We start from the raw sequence: 19,440 nt of genomic DNA, 5'->3' as shown, positions 1-19,440 counted from the left end.
CATCACAGAAGAAGTAAAAGAAGCAACAACAGATAGAAGAGAAACAATAATTACAACAAGTACACTACTGAAAACACCCATATTGATCACGCTTCACCTTCCAAACGAATAAGTTTGTTGCTGTATTGAGCTAGTTCATGTATGGTGACCCTTCCTCTTTGATTGATGAACTTGGCTACTGTAGTGAAAATTGAAAATACATGGCAAATTAGAAGTTATAGGAAAAGTTCGAACTTACCAGCTTCCAATTCCTCATCGGTGATGTATATAAACTTCCCACGGTCATCCATAACACCTTCAAGGAGACCGTTATCGAGAAAATAATGTAGTCGTGAAATAGCTTCATCGGATTTCAGACCAAAGTGAGCGGCTAACTCATCCATGTTAACGACCTGAAACCCTCATAGATTTTTCTTCTAGGGTTTCTTAATATACGGAGGATCACCTTGCTCTTCTTTACGTAATCCACAAATTCTTTCATCAAGTTAGCTGATTCTTCTTCTTCGAGTTGGTCGAATCCTTCTTCTTCCACAGCGAAGGACTCTTTCAGCTGCAGGGAAGTGGAAAGTTAGTCAATTTTCTTTGCATGTTAAGCCGAGATTTTGGTTTGTTGTTACATTAGCTCTAGCCAAGAAAAGTTCTAGACATAAACACTAACTAAATATTTATACTAAGTGGACTTTGTTTTGTGTGGAAATCCACCAATGTTATTGAAACTGTTAGTGCTGCGAAGCCTTAAGAAAGTTCTGCTTTCTTAGCTCAAAGATCATTGTCAGTTGGTCCATACAACTAAAATATGCGAAGCTTCCCCAATGAGCTATTAAAATAAGTCATCCTTAACAGAAAACGGGTGCTCCTGAGTAATTTTTATGCCAAAGACAAAAACTGCGCCTGTCTGGATATTACAGTCGTTAGAATTTTGGGTGGAGGAACATAGAAGGAATAAAAATTAAGATCACTAACTCACCGCCAGGTACTCCTCTAATTCTCGTTTTTCCCGTTCTTCTTTCTCCTTCCTTAGTCGTTCTTGTTCCGCTTCCTCTTCAAGGCGTTCCCTTTCTCTTTCCTGCTCAAGTTTCTCTTCTTTTTCTTTCTCTCTTCTCTTGCGTTCTTCACGTTCGATGAGTTCCTGTAAATACACATTATATACATTACATTAATAAATTGCTCAATTCAAACATGGATATTCTTACCTGCTCCCTCTGGGCTTTCTTTTCTGCTTTTGCTTGCAACTTCGCTGCTTTCCTTTTACCGATTTTCTCATCGGTTTCGAACATTGGTACGACGCCTTCGCCAGCGGAATCTGAAACGTGTTGGTCCTTTAGAGATTAAAGAAAATAGCAATGTATAAATAGAATTCAGGAGACTAGGCGAGCAAAATCTTGCACAAAATAGTTGCAATTGAGTTAATAGTAGCTTACCGTCTGCTTCTGGATCTGCAGGACCGAGCATTTCATTGACAAAATCATCAGCGTCATGCTGCACTCGTCGACGAACATTTCTTCGGCGACCACCAGCCACTGCAAAAAAAAGGTGATCATGATCAGAAAATTGGATGTTCGTGTACAAATAAGTCCTCGAAAAGGTAAATAGAAAAGAACTTTGTGCTTCTCTGCGATTTTCTCTTTCATCATCTTCTGCCATAGCTAGAAGAGCTTCTGTTCGTCGACGAGCAGCTGCTTCATCCCATTGTAATTTTATCAAACGGTAGATTATGAAGAAAAGACTGTAAATAAAAGCGACAGAATGAATTCTAAGGTTAAGAAATGTGTGGATAAAATTTATAACCTAAATTTAAAGGAAAAAAGTTCTTCAGTAGAAAAAAAAAACTCACGCCGACAGTAGTATTCCAACGGAACCGAGAAGTAAAGGATCGAGCCCATTCTTACCTCCAAAATGGAACGGTGCTTCTGGCTTTATACTTTCGGGAGGAGGTTCACCATGCATTTCACCTAAAACGATTCTTATTCCAAATATCAGAATACAAATAAATGTATCAGATGACATTAGAGGAACAAATTAATGACACTGACGTATATTTTTTTGGAATTTCGGATTACAAATGAGGAATAAATACCGTAGTAATGATTTCAGTGTGGGCGGATAATTACAAAAATACAAATCATTACAATTTTTACAACCATCGAAGTTTCTGCTTGCACTTTTTTTGTCATATTTCCCAGACTTTTTCCATTTTGAAGCCAATCGACAAGTGTAGTCTTTTAACGAATAATGAGCTTCGGGTAATTTTTAAAATTTAATTTTAAAGCAGAGAGATGAGAAGTGAGCGAAATTGATTGCGAATACGTGTGAAAATTGAAAACAAAGAAAAATCGTGCAACAGCGTCTACTCGTTGGAATTCGCCCTTGGATTTCAAGAATTTGTGGCCGCAACAATCACGAAACCAATTAAATCGTTCGTTACTAACGAGCCACACGGCACCTGGCACATGGCCAAGACCATTTTTGTGTTGCGTGATGCGAAAACGCACAAGTAACTAGCACTCATTTGAGCCATTATTCAGGGAAATTCGAAAGTTGAAATCTAGATGCATCGAATTGACCACCGGTCCGCTTATCTCCTCATATTTTCACTTGAAACAATCAAACCTGGGGGTAGAGAAAGAAAATTCCGTTCAGGACGAAATTTGGCAACGATGTTAGATGTGCAAGTTCGTCGGAGTCGATCATCGCTTGCCTCGCGCGGCGGTTGCGTACGCGCTGACGTGGTAAGACGTCACATATAGATTTTTCGTATGCAAATTTCACACCTTTCTTCGCTCACCCCTTGCTTATGGGAAGGTTCTGGGTTCTTAGATTCGTACAATAACACGATATAATTCCACAGCTTCAACCGTAATAGTTTTCACTTCGTCCGCAGTCGCTGGCCTCGGAGTCGCTGACTCATTCCATTCGCCCGGCGAACTGCAAGAAATGCGTTGGCGGTGCTTCGAGGCCCGGTACATTCTTCTGCTTCTTTTCACTGACGTCTAACATGTGACTTCTCGTTATCGATCATCTCATAAGTTCGATTTCCTCGCTCATGATCGTCCCGGTGGTGGATTGCTCTCCAAATTAACGATCATCCCTCTGAATTTTTCCTTTCTAGGATGGGTAACATCTTTGGGAACCTGTTCAAAGGCCTTTTTGGCAAAAAGGAGATGAGAATTCTCATGGTAGGATTGGATGCGGCCGGTAAAACGACAATCCTATATAAATTGAAGCTTGGCGAAATTGTAACCACAATTCCTACTATTGGTATGTTTTATCAATAAATTTGTTTGTAACTTTTCCATCAGAACTTTATTTCTCTCGTGTAGAATTCTATTCTTCCTAACTACAAATATCATATTTTAGGTTTCAACGTCGAAACAGTCGAGTACAAAAATATTTCGTTCACCGTATGGGACGTAGGAGGTCAGGATAAGATCCGACCACTATGGAGGCATTATTTCCAAAACACTCAGGGTATGTATGGCTTAAATATACTTTATTTCATGATTCTGTTCAGTTTCGTCATAACAAGATTTTCATCAGATTAGATTCTTACGCACGGTGTAGCCGAGTTATGCACCTTTAATGGAAATTTTCATGTTCTGCTAGTGACGGACTTATTTCAGGACTTATTTTCGTCGTGGATTCTAATGATCGTGAACGTGTAGGAGAAGCTCGAGAGGAGTTAATGCGTATGCTAGCCGAAGATGAACTCAGGGATGCTGTACTACTTGTTTTCGCCAACAAACAGGTACTATTCACTTGACATTCTGTATTTTTCAACGATGCCAATGGAGCGCGAAACTTTTTTCGTTCTGTAATAGTTCTTGACTAGGAGCTACGTATGTTCCCTTTCTTCATGTCTCCTAGAACAGTCCACTACCAATTCTGTTTGAAATTTCTGATATGTTTGCATGCTTGCATAATTTTAGGATTTGCCCAATGCTATGAATGCGGCTGAAGTTACGGATAAACTAGGACTACATACGTTGAGGAACAGGTCGTGGTACATTCAGGTAAGGAAGCGATGATGAGCCATTTTGTGCTTTATCGATTGCGAGAGTGCATTCTGAAGCAAGTTGCGACTGTTTTCTGAAGCGATGTGCACTTATTATCTTTGTGGAAAGAGTGGATCCAAGTTTCCGTACGTGCTGTCTGGTACTTTCTCATATAGATTCAGTGTTGGGCTTAATGAGCGCGTGAAAGTCGATAGCAGGCAGTTGATTAATGAGGACATAATATTGTTGCTGGTTTTAGTTGTTTATGGGTCGGGAATCAGAAAAAAAGTCCCGTAAGCGTTCATTTTTATTAAAGACACAAGCTGTAGTCTGCTGGTTAATATAGGGTTCTGACTTTATGTCTAGGGAGGTTAATTTGATGAATGTTAAACTTGTCCTTCATTATAATTTGTCGAGCATATTTCAAGTTTCTGGTGATGACAGACGTTTCCGACTGATGCACTTCACGGAAAAGTCGTACATATTAGTCGTTTTGAGTGCCTATTAGCATGAAAATGTCAACTTTTTTTGAAGTTTCTGGTCTTTCGGCAAACGTTCTGTTGCTTTAAGAGGGAGCGGTTCTGCCTTTTAGCTTCTTTCTTAAATAGAGGACATCTTGAAAGCGCGTTCTTCAGATGTGACATAGCTAATTGGAAATTTTGACAGCTATTCAAGAAAATTAATAGGACTTTGAAATTGGCCCTTTTCATTGGTGAAATGAACCTCTATTTTCGAAATAAAGTCGGTTGAAAGTCTTTGTTCCAGTGTGTCAAAATTCATTTTCTTTTCCATTTTAGATTGAGAGTTTGAAATATTCTTATAGAGGACAATTTTTTCAAGTAGAAAAAGAGTAAAATAGGGCATATTTAGTATAAGCAGTGGATTATCCTCTGAACATTGACAGGACCGACTACATACACAGCTTCCACTTTTTGGTTATCGCAGACTTTTTAAGGAGAAAATTCGATTACCGATTACGGGAACAAGTATTTTTTAGGAGCATCTTTTTCTCTTTTTTCTAGTCTTTTTTTTTTCGACTTAATTTCCGAAGACCTGAACAGCTGCGAAACTCCACTTTGAGAAATGGGTTCCCCCATAATTATCGCTCCGTAAATGTTCCGCTTAAGATTGGATGGTGGTCTGCCATGTTAAAGCAAATGTTCTTTAGTGTTTTGTTAAATTACTATGTGTTTTCATGCACTGCATGGAAAATAGACTTAGACTCGCGAGAAGAAAAATTTCTTGAAGGGCGTCCTATAGTTAATGGTGTAGTTGATGATGAGATCAATTGCAATTTCAAATTCATCTAAATTTTAACGTCGAGAAGCAACGCAACTTATTGTTCATGGTTCCTTTTTTAGGCTACTTGTGCGACATCGGGAGATGGTCTTTACGAAGGTCTAGACTGGTTGAGCAATCAGTTGAAGAACAGAGGCTAAGACATATTTCCACGAATAGCTCCGTGCAATTTTTCCTGTAGGTCTGTTCCGTCTTTCGTTTAGCGTATACCGTATATCAATGATCGAGTCCTTTGGTGCTCGGTGTTCGAATATCCGTCTACGGTAGGCGTGGGCTGGGAACAGTACAATATATTTCATTTCTTTTGTGTTTTATTCACTACTCTGCTAGTTTTGCGTGATTTTTCGTCGCTCTTTTTTTGTTTCAAAAGAAATGTCTTTTATACCGGCCCTTGTACTGGTATGCCAAGGGTCGCTGGTTTACTATCCTTGTTTTATATGTGTAATCGTCTTTTATACAGCGACATCGGGGTGTATTGTTTCACCATCTTATCATGTTCGTGTTGTGTATCTCGTTCCTATGCACATACACCGTTCTCAGCCTGATTGTTATTCCAGCCCGTATAATTTGTAAACTCGATCACGTGACCCCTTCACATCAGCAGCATGATTGTCACTCCAACTGTGTTAACTCGTATTTATTTATTTTCTTCTTAACATTGAAAGATGTATCGCTTGAAATTGCACGTCTACTCCAATAATTTGGGCAGATGAGTGATAAAGTCGACAGAAAACTTTTATTAGAGTATGTCATCGCATGAATTTTACTGAAGAAGCAATGTTCATTAACTGGAACGCGATTAAACACACCATATCGATTCTATCGAATACGCGGATCCAAGTGAGGCGAATGTCATCTTCACGATCAAGTCGCTGTACGGTTGACCGCATAGCTGTTGTTGCCTGAAATTATGTCCCATTTGAGAATAGTGTTCTCTGTACTTATTTCTCTACATAATCGTTTGAAATCAGCTATGTTTGTATTTGAAAAAAAGGACATTTACTTTAGGAGATCTTTGCTTTCGATATGCTTATTTACGTGCCGCCTTGCCCTTGATCAAGAGATTTCTCCCACAATTATCGCTCATAATGAATTACTCTACTAATTGCGCCGACATTAGTTCTTTTGTGAGACAGTGACAACACAGACAGGTCGAAAGAAAGAGTAGCAAAGATTTCGCCGCAATATCATTCATTTCAATGAATTGATAATCGCGCAAACGAATGACATTGCAGTTAGTGAAAGTTAGATATGGAACTGTAGATATCAAACGCAACATTTATTTGATTTTGACATCATATGGTGGTGCTATAAATTTCTTTCCTAGTTTTCTGATATTTTTCCTTATTGTTTATTCAACAACAAAGATATTCCGATCAATAACATAGCAGAATAGTGAATAGCTCTTGTCCATCGATGTTATAGATTGCTGATTATTTTGCCCTAGAAATCAAGCCGCTGTGACTTGAAGTGTTGACGACCGTGAGAAGAAACTTATGGGACAATCTTATATAGTAAGGCATAATTAGGTATTATTCTTCGAGTGATATTTAATGCTATGCGAGTTTTTTGCAAAGCGGATGAAATATGCCTAAAATGAGTATGTTGGAGCGGAGCGGCTCATCCTACCCTGCGATATTTACATTTGTCATCTCTGGAACAAAGTCATATCGCAAACACGAAACGGCGAGATCTAATCGCTGCCTCATCCGGGTTTGCACTCTCCGCATTCGTTTTCTGATTCGGAGCGAAGTTCGAATTTTCGAGAACTTTCACGAACTTAAAGCACAAAAATAAGTATAAATTTGTAAATGAAATGTAAATATGTGAAATAAATGTAAATATATAAATAATATTTAAAGTATAAATGTGGTTTACTGTAGAAACCTATGAGGGAAAGGAGAAGTTCTTTTTTTTTCTGGAATGGGAATCTATTTTTAAAACTGTCGTGTGCAATAAAACGCCGCTTTACATGCTACCTTAGTGGATCAATACTCCCGTTGACTTTTCACATAAAAAAGGAAATGAGTTTTTCTACTGATCGATATTTTGTGTTATGCCGTGGATCGAGCGACACTATCCAGACTAGTTAATAGTTCTGTTGCTTTCTTTTCGAACAACACCGAACTGAACGGAACCAGTTTGATATATCATACTGCGTATGGTGGAGAGAATGGAGGTAACGTTTCATTCACCGAGAAACTCGTGACTATATAGAGTTTTTCATCACCAGAGCGTCGTTGTGTAAATCCTAATAGTTCTAGATTTTCACCTTTGCGACTCTTATCGTAGTTCCCGTTAAGAAAACACTTACCACGAAATAAGAAGTGCAAAGATCTCTAATGAACGAATTTTGCAAACATTTCTATCAGCACCGAGGAGTGTTTTCGATGGGGATAACTGGATGGATCGGGGAGTTTCGACGGATTTGCGATGTTCTTGGATTCGTTTCGTCGTCCCGGCGAGACTGATTGTAATCGTCCGCGCGTACGGTATCGGGTAGGGCAGCGATCTTTTCCTTTCTTGTATACATCGCGTAACCATCGTCACCTACCACCACCACCACAGCGACGACCACGACCGCGACCACGACGACTATCTCAGTGAGATCGTCAATGAAAATCGCGCCTGCGCGCGCCTAAATCGTGTCATGAGCACGGAAATGTGTACGAGGGAGAAGAATAGCGCAGATATATTCGGTGATTCGCGGCGGGAAGCTTAATTTCCTGTGCGAATGTGATGATTGAATATCAAGCAGCACCGAATAAGTAGAGAAAATGAAATTGGTAGAATTATTCACATGATTCCTATAAGATTCTTGGATTCTCTCTAACATTATCCTTGAAGAGTCAGTTTAAATTGAATCTAAATTTTAGCCGTTAATATGTTAAAGTGCTTAGTGCATTGCATGTTTTGGTTTAGAAAAAAGATCACAGGAGCTCTGTACTATTAATGCACTTAGAATTAGGATTTATTAAAGTTAATAAAGGAAAACGAAAATTGCTGCGCTTGATTTTTTTTTCGCAGATGTTGTGGGCGGGGCATTTGCTTGCCAATCGTCCAATCAGAAACGAGTTGACCACACCTACACCTTCGTTACCTTGCGTCGGAAATGCGCGCTTTCTTGCTATTAAGATTTTTTTTGGGCAATATAAGAAACCTCGAATACAATCTAACCTCTTGTAAAACTTCCAAGATTTCCGGGCTTTCCAGAATTTCTACCGATGGTGTTCTTTTGCACACGGAATAAGGAGGTGGATCGTTAGCGATTGGTTGAGTACGGTTACGACGACATTGACAGAAGAGGACGTTGAGCAACCTAAATCCATAACATTTGGGATGTATATATGTTAGTTGAGAGAAAAAAAGGACAGGGAATTTCTCCGGATGCTGCTATGCAATATGTTATTTTTCATGCATTCTATGTATGCTTTATAATGCAATGGTCGGCGCTTGTGTGAATAATTCCCTGATGCAAATGCATCCCGAAAAGTGTAGTGTAGTGCACGTGTGGGGAACTAGTTCTGGATGATAATATTGGAGTATAGGAAAGAATTATGCTGAAATCCTAGCGCCTACCATTTTGGTGGTCGATGACATCGGGTATGACAACGTTGATGAAAAATCAGTGTGACGATCGAGACGAGCACCGCAGCAGAGCAGACAAAAATTTGTGAAAGGATGTAATTTCCTGGAATTACAGAGGAAATCATGGATTAACGATCATGGATGATTTCTGTATGATGATGAGGCGCTTGAGAGGATAAATCACTGATCGCTTTGATTTTTTCCAAGCTCTAACGAAGGCGATAACTCCGAAACGCTTAATAGAGGACGATCAATACCAATCTTGGCCACAGCTGAAGAAAATCAATTAAAAACATGGATTTACTTTCTACATCTACAATTACGATTTTTTTAAAACATTTTTTCAAACGCAAGGTAATTTAGAATAAAAACTAGACTACACTAGTTTTATTCTATGTCCAGTAGAAATTATTCCTGAATGAGCTCTGGAAAGAAGTACGCTGTAATCCATGGGGATGAAATACTTGGCATTTAGTAATCCTTTTAGAACCCAAGTGCTGGACTATTTTTAACGACTTCTCTTTTTTTACTTCTCCTCTTCATCCCTTTTTATCTATTAAACATCTCCAACATTTTTTTTTTAAATTTTATTTTTTAACTAATTGTTTAAGTACTGTTTAATGTTTCGATTTGGTATTTTGACTGCATTTAATACCTCTTTCTCCTCTTTTCTTCTTTCGTCTATTAAATTTACCTCCATTAAGTATCTTTGACTTTCTAATTTTATTTTTTTACTACTTTTTTAAAGTTCTTTTAAATGTTTCCACTTAGTACTTCGAAAAATTACGCAAACATAAGCGATATACACAATGATTTCTGAAGCCAATCACTACAATCTTATTCCGGCTGACAAATCTGGTACCAGTCCATCGACTTGGAAAGGATGAAAATCCTGACCGCTCTTTGGTGGAATCGAACCATTGACCGTGTGAGCATAGTGGTGACCTCTTACCAATACACTATGATGGCCATGATGAAAATAATGAAAATATCAAAACTCCAGAAAATAAAACTAAATTTTAGAGTAGCACGTTGAGATGAGAAGGTCGGATAGTTGCTGGTCTGGATTAAATGAGATAGCGTATAGTTATTCCACAAGGAATCTCTTAGTGCCCCCAAATATTTCAAGATGATTAGTCCTAGAAAGAAAAAAAAAACGGTTTTTTTTTCATTAATTTCATCATGGAGCTTTCAAAATTGATGTGTTCGATTTGCACGGGTAAGAAGAGTAGAAAAAAACAAAGGTCCCAGTGGGTTTATTTGGTTACTATCGGAGTTGCGAGCGATGGGATTGAACAACAACAACAACAATGACAACAACAACAACAACAACAACAACAAAAGCAACAACAACAACAACAACAACAACAACAACAACAACAACAACAACAACAACAACAGCAGCACACACAGACAATAGAAATTATTTATTGAATTTCTGAAAATGAAAAAAAAAATGAGACCGGTCTCTCCACTCACCGAGCAGTGGAAGCCTTGATGCCTTAGGCATCATATCAGCGACGAGATTAAGCATCATTGAGATCGATACGAACATGTTTAGTCCGAGGGTTACCTGGCAAATTTTGAGAATTAACAACTTCTCAGAAGAAAAAAATGAAAAATAAAAGGAAAAGAGAACGAAAACTTCCAGGAAAATCTATTGAAGAGATAAATTTAAGTAAGGGAATCCATTTCTCTGAATACCGGTCCTTATTCACGTACCTTTTCACGTCTTTCCGGTGTGTTACTGAATGGTGTGAAAATTCCAAATATTGTTAGTGTGGTCATAATTAATGTTGGGATCTGAAATCTGTATGTGTACGAGAAAAATTGGGGAAAAATTTGTCAAAAATCATCGCTAAAAATCGATGAAATTCAATGACAAATCGATTTAATCAATGAGCAAAAAGAAGCGATATAGCCAAAATTACAACAGTCACTGTCAATTTTTGATCCTGAATAAAATATATATATATATATATATATTTACTCGAGACACCCTCGATCTGCTATAGATAAGAACAAGAGAGTACAGAACTTGCTAGGATTTTTCTTTAAAAAATATGTAAACATATAAATTTACTGGAAATTGTTGTAAGTTTATGAAATACTTACTACTACTTCTACTTTCCTGGAAAATCCTGTGTGGCGTTTTCTAATTGCAAAAATTTCACGATTTTTCTCTCTATTGCTTACTCGTATCCTTCTCTGCCATTGCCAATGATTTTGCAGCAATGAAATTGCAGTAAAGTAAATTAATCTACACGTTTACACAATGTTATTGACATTTTTCTTTCATTTCAGGGTGTGGACAGGGGACATTTCTGGGAAGTGCTAATGTACTTTCTGCAAGAATAATTCGGAAAACATGATGCGCTTAGAATTTCACTGAATGAAAAATTTCGGATGTGCTGAATGTTAAACTTGAACCTATCAAGTTCTATTCGGAGAAAAAAAAAACAAAAATAAAAGTAGAGAACAGGAATATTCATTGTTTTTTATTTTTATTTTATTTTTTTTGCGCTCTATTTTTTTATTTTCAAATTCGAATTCTTAGGTGAGAATGTGCTGTATTGTGTGAATGAGAGCTCTTTTAATATGGAGACATTTCTCTATAAGTAGTAAAATAGTAGAGTTGAAAAATAGTTTCAAAAAAGTAGAAATAATGGATAAAAATAGAAGAGAAATAGTAAGATAGCAAATAGAAAAATAATAGATAAAAAACAGGAATATTAAATAATAAAATAAAAATTGTGAAATAGTAAATAGTACAAGCATTATTTCCATTTTTCTTTTCATATCCTTTTTGGTGGATGGATAAAGCCTACGTTCGCGAGAAGTCGCCACTGTTTTCGGGAATAAGCACTATGTTTGCACTACGAGAACCATCGCATCAGAAAATTTGAAAATTGTGGAAAAAATTTTCGCTGATCTTTCTAATCAGGAATCCCAATTGTTTTTGGTAACCATTGGTTATTTGGTATTTAACTATTAGTTTTGAATGAAATTATTATTTTTCTCTTCTCCTTTCTCTTCTTCTCTCGCTTCCTTCTTTCCATCCAATCATTAAATCAATCAATCATTCATTCATTCACTTACTCATTCATCCATTCGATCATTTTTGGTGCTCTTTTCTTTTCTTTCTGCCTCTCTCTTTACAAGAAAAAAAATCTCCTTTCCACAAATTCCAGAATTCTCAAGGTGTCACAGGTCAATTCTCTGCTCTATTTTGTTCCAGAAATGCAAAACTTTACGATTTAACGCATAGGAGACAGGTGCTACGTTGCTGTCGTTTTCACTAACTTCCATTATGAAAAATCTTAAGTGAATTTGAATTTGAATTCGTTTCTTCCTTTCCACAACGTGTTAGGGGTGAATATAAACTAAAGATTTAGATAAAGATAGATGGTAATTGGAATTCTTTTCCGGATATTTCTTAGGGAAAGAAGTGTTTTCTTCCGACGTAAAAATTTACTCATGACGTTTGTATGTGAAAAAAAAAGTTTTATAGCATTATTATTAAGTTGTTATTAACAATTATTTATATTATTTGTTTTTTTTTTTTGCTTATCGGAAGAGGTGTTCGGCCTTTGTAGTCTTCGCGAATTCCCTTGGTCAGCATTTTTGATGTCGTTGTGTGCCACCTGCATGGTGCATTAGAATCGCGTCATAAAATTCGCCAAAACAGCGCTCGACCTCGATATGGACTGCTATGTAGTCATGGATCATTAACTTTTGCACAGAATGGACGAGAAGATGTGAAGTGAATGGCTGTAAATCGTGCAGGGACCTAAGCTGTGACATCTTTGTTCAATTTAGTGAAAAAATAATCTTTTTTTCAGGAATTACGCTAGAATCCACTGCCAAGAAAGAAGAAAATTAGCGATATGATTGACCTAGAGATTTTCAGCTTACATCTACTGTAATTTATCTGAAAATTTTACTCACTCCTTAGAAAATAAATTTAATTGATATCCTGGCTGTTATAGGCAGTAATGAGGATCAATCTCGTCAACGGTAACGGTGCTGTAAAGACGTAAAATCACTCGAAATGGTCGCTCGGCTTTTATTGGCATGAAATTTAGTTCGTTTTGCAGAAATTTAACTAGCCTAAAGTCTTTAGGCAAGAACGTTACTTAGCTTAAATCCATTTGATGACATTTCCCCTTGAAATCTTAGGAGTTTCTCTAGATTATCATAGATTTTAGTAAGGTCATAAGTTTTAAGTAGAAATGAAGTCTTTGCAGTATGCGAAGGTGTACAGTGTTGAAACGTCCAACGAAACCTGTGTCCACAAAGTTCGTGGACAATTATATTCACAAAATTTGTAGTATAAAAGCTATTCTTACGTATAGGGGTAGTAGAATGACTATTATCTCGTCAGCGGCAAAATTCCAAGCACCTAACAATGTATTTCAAAGAAGAAAGAGAAATAAAAGGAAGGAAATAAAATAAGGAAGAAAACATAAAGAAAAAGATTACCCTGATTTCTACCTTTAAGGAGAGTAGTTCTGAAAAGAAAAATCAGAATTTGTTCTTGGAAAAAGTTAGGGGTATGGTATTTATCGCCTCTATCGCGAAATAAAAGGAAGCAAATAAAATAAAGTAATTCTCTTAAAGGCATCATCCTACGAATCTCTGGGGGTACGGATTTCAGGCAGAGTATTCGTATAGGACATAGTAGATCATGGACAGGTGTGTGATTCCGTGAATTTCTTCCTAATTGCCGTAAAAAACGGCCTGGAAGACGCGGCGCATGCACAAGGCTGGCGCGCTCCAATCGAACTCCTTGTGGAAAATAGTGCGCTGGAACGCTCGAAGTCGCATCTTTCGGGCCGTTTTTTACGGCAATTAGGAAGAAATGAACGGAATCACCTTTCTCTCAATAATCCATAATCAGGTATACGAATACTCCACCTGAAATCTGCACCACCTCAGATTCGTGGGGTGATGCCTTTAAGCAAAGATCCCAGCACTGTTGATGCCATATTTTTGGAAACAATAAATCGAATGATTCGAATGGTGATCCGTTTGATTTAACTAAGATCCCGGATTTGGATCGGTTTGGTTGCGTCAGATCAAATTAACGACCGTTTCAGCGAAGTCATAAAGGGATTTGTGACTGTCACTGCAGCCACGAGAACGTCTCGAAGGATGACGATAATGGCGCCAAACGATGAAGAGCGAATTCAGGATTTAAAATAAATCATAATAATGATAGTAATAATAATTTAATAAGAATTAGAATGAGATTTGAATAATCATAATAATGATAGTAATTATTATTTAATAGGAATTTTCAGGAAAATTCTGGAATTTGATCGGTGGAACAAGATCTATTGTTTACCTGTATGACAAGAACATAGTAAACAGGCTTCCGTTTCAGCTCCACCTGATAGATAACCACCGAGTACATGCTCTGAACCGATTAAATCAAATAAATGGCAATGAAAGGATAATTAAAAATAATTTATGGGATAGATAATTAAAAATAAGCAACAAAAGGATAGAGGATCTGTCGTTAATCAGTCCGCATGGGACCCACGCCACCACGTTCACTTCAATTCAGTAGCCAAAGTGTCAAGTCAGTGTTTTTATCCTTCCAGACAAGTCTCGTACCAATTTATCGACTCCGGAGGGATGAAGGGCTTCGTGGGCACCCGGTCGGATTTGAACTTCCAATCGATCCGGCAGACAGCGGAACCTCTAACCGATTACGCTACACCCGCCCCTCCATTAAAAATAATAAGCAAAATAATGAGTTCTTCGGTTTGATCACGATTTGAATGTTTGATCTCTCTCTATTTTATTGAGAAACTCGAAATTATTGATTTAGGAATACAGAAGTAAATTTAACAACTACCCCGTCTGAATCTGGCTGCATTTCTCTGAACGCTCGTATTGAACTCAGTTCCCATTCACTGTTTCCCTAAAAAAAACTCAATAAGTGGAATTTTTCCAAAAGTCTTCACAAAAAAAAAATAATCGTTTTTACCTCAAATTGTTGTGGTGCACCCTCAATATGGTCGGTATACGACTTGACTATTACCTCATCAGCATCAAAATTCCATGCACCTGGCAATGTATTCAAAAGGAGGAAGAAAAAATAAGAGAAAGAAAATAATAGACAAAAATTATCCTAATTACTATTTCTATGGAATATTTTTAAAAGAAAAACGAGGATTTTTTTTTCTTCGAAAAAAGTTAGAGGTATGATATTTATCTCCTTTTCTGTTAACCTACACATAGTCTCTTTGGGAATAAAAAAGTCTTCTATTATTTTTAAGAAAAAAAAACCGAAAAGATAAAATTTCAAGAGAATATTTTCTTGAAAACAAGTGGTTGGAAGAGACAGGTTCATTGGGCGTATCCAGTCTATCTACCTATCAAAAAAAAAAAAAAAAAAAAAAAAAAAATCACTTATACTTTCAGTATTCTGATCAACCAGGAACAATTATACGTACTAATGAAATAAGTACAGGTAGAAGTTTATTACAGTATATTCTTAGTTACAGTATTCCTTAACCTACGATATACTCACCTACACTTTATTATATATAATACATTTATATATAATAATTATATATAAATTACACTGCAACACGTTTTATGGAGCGCATTTAGGTTCTGAAAATTATATAGGACTACACACTTACACAACCTCTGCACTTATGTTGTGCCAGTCGACCGCAGCGCAGATGGAGTTACAGTGAACGCGTCGCGTTCGGTAAGTGCTATGCACGTGCCGGTGTTAGTAAATATACGAGAATGATGCGTAATTGATGGTTTTTCTTTAAATTTAAACTCGAGAGCAGAACAGAAGAATTTAGTGTTGTGGAGCACGTTTCCTGGGAGAATATTTCTTTCTCTACAGGATAATGTCATTGATTTTTTATGCTGATTTGATTTTTCATTTATTTCCAAATCAGTAGAAATAATATGATACAGTAATCAACAGATATAATACAATCAGATAAAAAATAATCCACTACGAACCTATTGTTAGATTACACACTTGTACATCATATGGAAAAGAGTCGATACGCAGTGGACATGGATATGTGACCTGAAATGAACGCAACACAACACTCACGGCCGATTTGCTTTGTTGATGGAGGAATATCTGAAGATTAGCGGGTTCTTGTTGTCCTATTTACTTTGTTTGTTTGTTTTTTTTTTTGAAAAGAAAAATGTTTATTCTGTGTACGATCAATACGTAACAAAAAATAGTTAAATAGAAAATAAGCAAATAAATAGAAAATAAATAAATAAATAGAAAAACTCACAACAGAAGGATTAGATACTCTGACAGTGCCATCGTAACGAAGATCGGCCATTCTCTCATCAATTGGCATCATTTCGTTGATCTCTATTCTGAAAATCATCAAAATCAAATGTATTTGACTTGAAATAAATAATTACATAAGAAATTTTAGAACATTTCTAAAAGATTTGAACAGAACTTCAAATCATTTTTCAAAATTCATTTTCATTTTTCTCGAGTTATAAATTGATCTTATAACTGCTATAATTATATTAACAATTCCTCAGGAACCCAAAAATTCAGGATTATAAGCCATTTATTTATTTAATTATTTATTTATCCGTGTATTTATTCACAAACACGAATTGTGTACCAAAAAAAAAATATTTGTTTAAACTTCTCTCAGAACATTTAAGAGAAAATCGGCAGACTTATTGTCAGTGGTGCTTGGCGCAGAACTCTTCGTATAACACGGATACCACGTCAAAAATAAAAATAAATAAATTGTAAGCAATGGGGGCAGAAAATAATGGCTATGTTTTTACTACATATTTTTATGCACTCAAATTCATGGGAATGTGTACTTGTGCTAGGAAATTATTAGAGCCCAATCGAAAGTATAATTTTGAAAAAAAAAGTTTTTGTGGCGGATTTTCTTTAGTTTAGAAAAATATGCAATTTTTATTCAAGGTAAAGAAATGTGTGGATATTTTAATCTATTATTCATTTCTATAGAATAAATTCTGAAAGTGGTTCCTACGAAAAGTCAGAAGAAAATTGTTCCCTCTTTTTTTGAGGGTTCATGAGGTTCAAGTAAGCATTATCAATTACAATCGAATAGTAATTCGCTAAAAACAAAATCACACTTATCTCACAATTCAAGATGGAATGGTTGGATGAAAACCTCTTTATGGCGCTTTAGATCGTTCTCTTATCCTTACAGTATCCCGAAAAAGTGAGTACAAGTCTGGAATGTCTCTAGACTTGTGCGATTTTGCGTCATCGCTGTTCGCGGCAGTTTGCACATTGACTCAGCTTTACGTGGATTGCGTTGACAAAGCTTGCGTTAGCGCCACAGAGTCGTGCGTCCTGGAATTTCTGGGATTTTTTCTCCGAATGCGTGAGAATTTCAGGGATCCGGTCCTCGTTTCCGGGAGACAAACGAAAGTGGGTCCCATAAATTCATAACTTACATTCATAACTTAAACATCGTAACTTAACTCATAACTTATCCTCCGTAACTGATATCTAAAATATTTTGGTGGGAATTTCTCCAATAAACAACTTTATAAATTTATAAAATCTGACAAATTATCACAAAGATGTTTTTCTGGAGAATTTCTGGAAACAATCCAAATCGAGTCCAACAATCCTAACAAAAAATAAGATGAAATCCTTTCATTACTTTATCATTTTATAAACTACTCCTATCAGTCACATCATGGGGACAGAGTCCCACATTATTTGAATTTTTTTAAACAAATATTTAATTATCAACAATTTAATTTTAATTTGCATTTGATAATTTTATTTAATGTTTTAGTAAAAAATAATTATAACATTATTAGGATTTTTAACAAAAATATTTAATTGTCAATAATTTAATTTTAATTTACATTTAATAATTTTATTTAATGTTTTAATAAAAAAATAATTTATCTCTTACTTCAAGTGAAAACCACAATATTTCTTCTGGTGGCTGAATTAATTATTAAGTTTACCCAGTGTAACCAATTGATCTACTACCTTGTGCTTTGGATAATTTTTTTAAATAAAAAAAAATTGAACCGGTTTTGAGTGCGTAAATCATTGAATACTAATCACCACTGGGTAAGCCCTACTGTAAATACGGTAAATGGTCTCAACTTACGCGGCAGTGAATATAATTCCCGGGGCCCAAAGATTCGTCTCCGGTATCTTAATCCATGGTCGACTGTATTCCGTAACGTTGATATCCCACGACAAAAGCGGATCGATCCATGTCTACAAAAATACTGTCTTTTTTCATAGATTTCCACCAGATCATTCATGAAAGAACAATTCATGAGGTCACTCACGAGTAGGAACTCCTCGGAGAATTGAATCGTCTCTTGTAGTTGGTCCTGAAAAGATACGCCTGTGGCGAAAAGGAAAGTAGGTGCGATTCAATGAAAAGACAATGCTAACACAGGTTTTTCGCTCACAGTCCCTTGGCATGTCTTAGGTGCAATTATTCGGTAAATATAAGGTGGTAAGAAACAAGTAAACAGGTAATAAACAAGTAAACAAACACTTCTTAGCTCATACCATGTAAAGTAGGACGAGCTTGTTTGGCACAATAGTGACAACAGTGGCCGAATCGTTGGATCCTGGACGAACGGACGTTTCGTACGTGAACGGGAACAACTCGTCCAAAAGCATCCTTACAGGCGTCTTACTAATTTCTAAATGGAATTTTTACCTATTTTATAAGTTAAGAAAAGGAAAAAAGAAATAAATGGTGTAACATTTTTCCTGAAAATACTGTACAATACTGTACGAAAATACTATTTGTTCACTAGGATTTGAATTCCAATGAGGAATTGAGGAATTAGTGAGGATATGGCGGTTTTAAGAAAATATCTTGCGCTTGTGCAGAATCCTACGAAAAAAAAGTGGTAATTTTTCTAGGATTGACTTTCCTCTTCCTATTATAACTTAGGAGAGATCGTCCTTGACGATCGATCCCTTTACGAGCTCAGAAATTTTTTGTTGTAAGCTTTGAGAGCAGGTACTTACGTATCTACTTATATTTAATTATTTCTAGATTTGTTTTTCTTTCCGGAGGTTCCATTCTTCATAGATTTCACAATAAAATCCAGTTTCAAATTTTTGATCCTGAGTGTGGATTCTTTGATCTCATTTTTCAAATATTCCCAGAAAAAAAAGCTCTAGGACATTTATTTTATCATTCTTTACTGACAGGGTTTCGTTTTTTTCAAAGAATTTGACATATATAATTTACTTTGTTTTATTTTTAAATTTCTGTTTGATTCTAGAACAATCTATACAAATTTCTTTAACGTTCCAGTATGACATCAACGTAAATAAAGGTGAGTTTAAAAACAAGTTTTCCAGAGAATTTATGAAAAAAATTATACAGAGTAAAAAATCGACTCAAAGTGGTGGGGCAATTTTACTTTATCGAAAAAAGAATGGATTAAAAGCGGTAGGGGAAGTTCATTGGCAGAGATTTCCCCAAAGAGTTACAGTATCCTACCGGATGCAAAGATGCAGAGTAGAAATAACGGCCAGATCATGACGCACATATACATAGAC

General features: G+C 36.2%; 3 protein-coding genes across 5 annotated transcripts; 1 reads left to right on the top strand and 2 right to left on the bottom strand.

Moving 5' to 3' along the window:
- Window positions 1–86: 86 nt before the first annotated feature.
- Window positions 87–1,947, bottom strand: RB195_008862 (uncharacterized protein; the record flags this gene model as incomplete). Its single annotated transcript, XM_064195571.1, has 8 exons — window positions 87–178; window positions 239–392; window positions 446–550; window positions 968–1,129; window positions 1,194–1,303; window positions 1,422–1,520; window positions 1,602–1,726; window positions 1,835–1,947. The coding sequence occupies 8 exons, from the start codon at window positions 1,945–1,947 to the stop codon at window positions 87–89; spliced, it is 960 nt and encodes a 319-aa protein (XP_064046716.1).
- A 710-nt stretch (window positions 1,948–2,657) lies between these two features.
- On the top strand, window positions 2,658–5,431 carry RB195_008861 (uncharacterized protein; the record flags this gene model as incomplete). Of its 2 annotated transcripts, XM_013447130.2 has the most annotated exons (7): window positions 2,658–2,729; window positions 2,818–2,960; window positions 3,110–3,258; window positions 3,358–3,468; window positions 3,621–3,745; window positions 3,927–4,010; window positions 5,354–5,431. In XM_013447130.2, the coding sequence occupies 7 exons, from the start codon at window positions 2,658–2,660 to the stop codon at window positions 5,429–5,431; spliced, it is 762 nt and encodes a 253-aa protein (XP_013302584.2). The 2 variants fall into 2 exon arrangements, with proteins under 2 accessions (XP_013302584.2, XP_064046715.1); XM_064195570.1 differs by lacking the exon at window positions 2,658–2,729 and having other exon boundaries at window positions 2,935–2,960.
- Window positions 5,432–6,040: 609 nt separating this feature from the next.
- Window positions 6,041–18,543, bottom strand: RB195_008860 (uncharacterized protein; the record flags this gene model as incomplete). 2 transcript variants are annotated; one of them, XM_064195568.1, is made up of 15 exons in its annotated part: window positions 6,091–6,193; window positions 7,606–7,691; window positions 7,783–7,929; window positions 8,469–8,610; window positions 8,871–8,982; window positions 10,359–10,452; window positions 10,602–10,682; window positions 14,227–14,298; window positions 14,743–14,808; window positions 14,875–14,954; window positions 15,876–15,945; window positions 16,166–16,253; window positions 18,014–18,126; window positions 18,201–18,245; window positions 18,430–18,543. In XM_064195568.1, the coding sequence occupies 15 exons, from the start codon at window positions 18,541–18,543 to the stop codon at window positions 6,091–6,093; spliced, it is 1,413 nt and encodes a 470-aa protein (XP_064046714.1). The 2 variants fall into 2 exon arrangements, with proteins under 2 accessions (XP_064046713.1, XP_064046714.1); XM_064195569.1 differs by lacking the exons at window positions 7,606–7,691; window positions 7,783–7,929; window positions 14,743–14,808; window positions 14,875–14,954; window positions 15,876–15,945 and having other exon boundaries at window positions 6,041–6,193.
- Window positions 18,544–19,440: the final 897 nt, after the last annotated feature.

Source organism: Necator americanus, chromosome III (assembly GCF_031761385.1).
Source record: "Necator americanus strain Aroian chromosome III, whole genome shotgun sequence".
NCBI classification, from domain to species: Eukaryota; Metazoa; Nematoda; class Chromadorea; order Rhabditida; family Ancylostomatidae; genus Necator; species Necator americanus.
The sequence above is the reverse complement of the archived record's forward strand: the minus strand, read 5'-3'. Positions and strand labels throughout refer to the sequence as shown.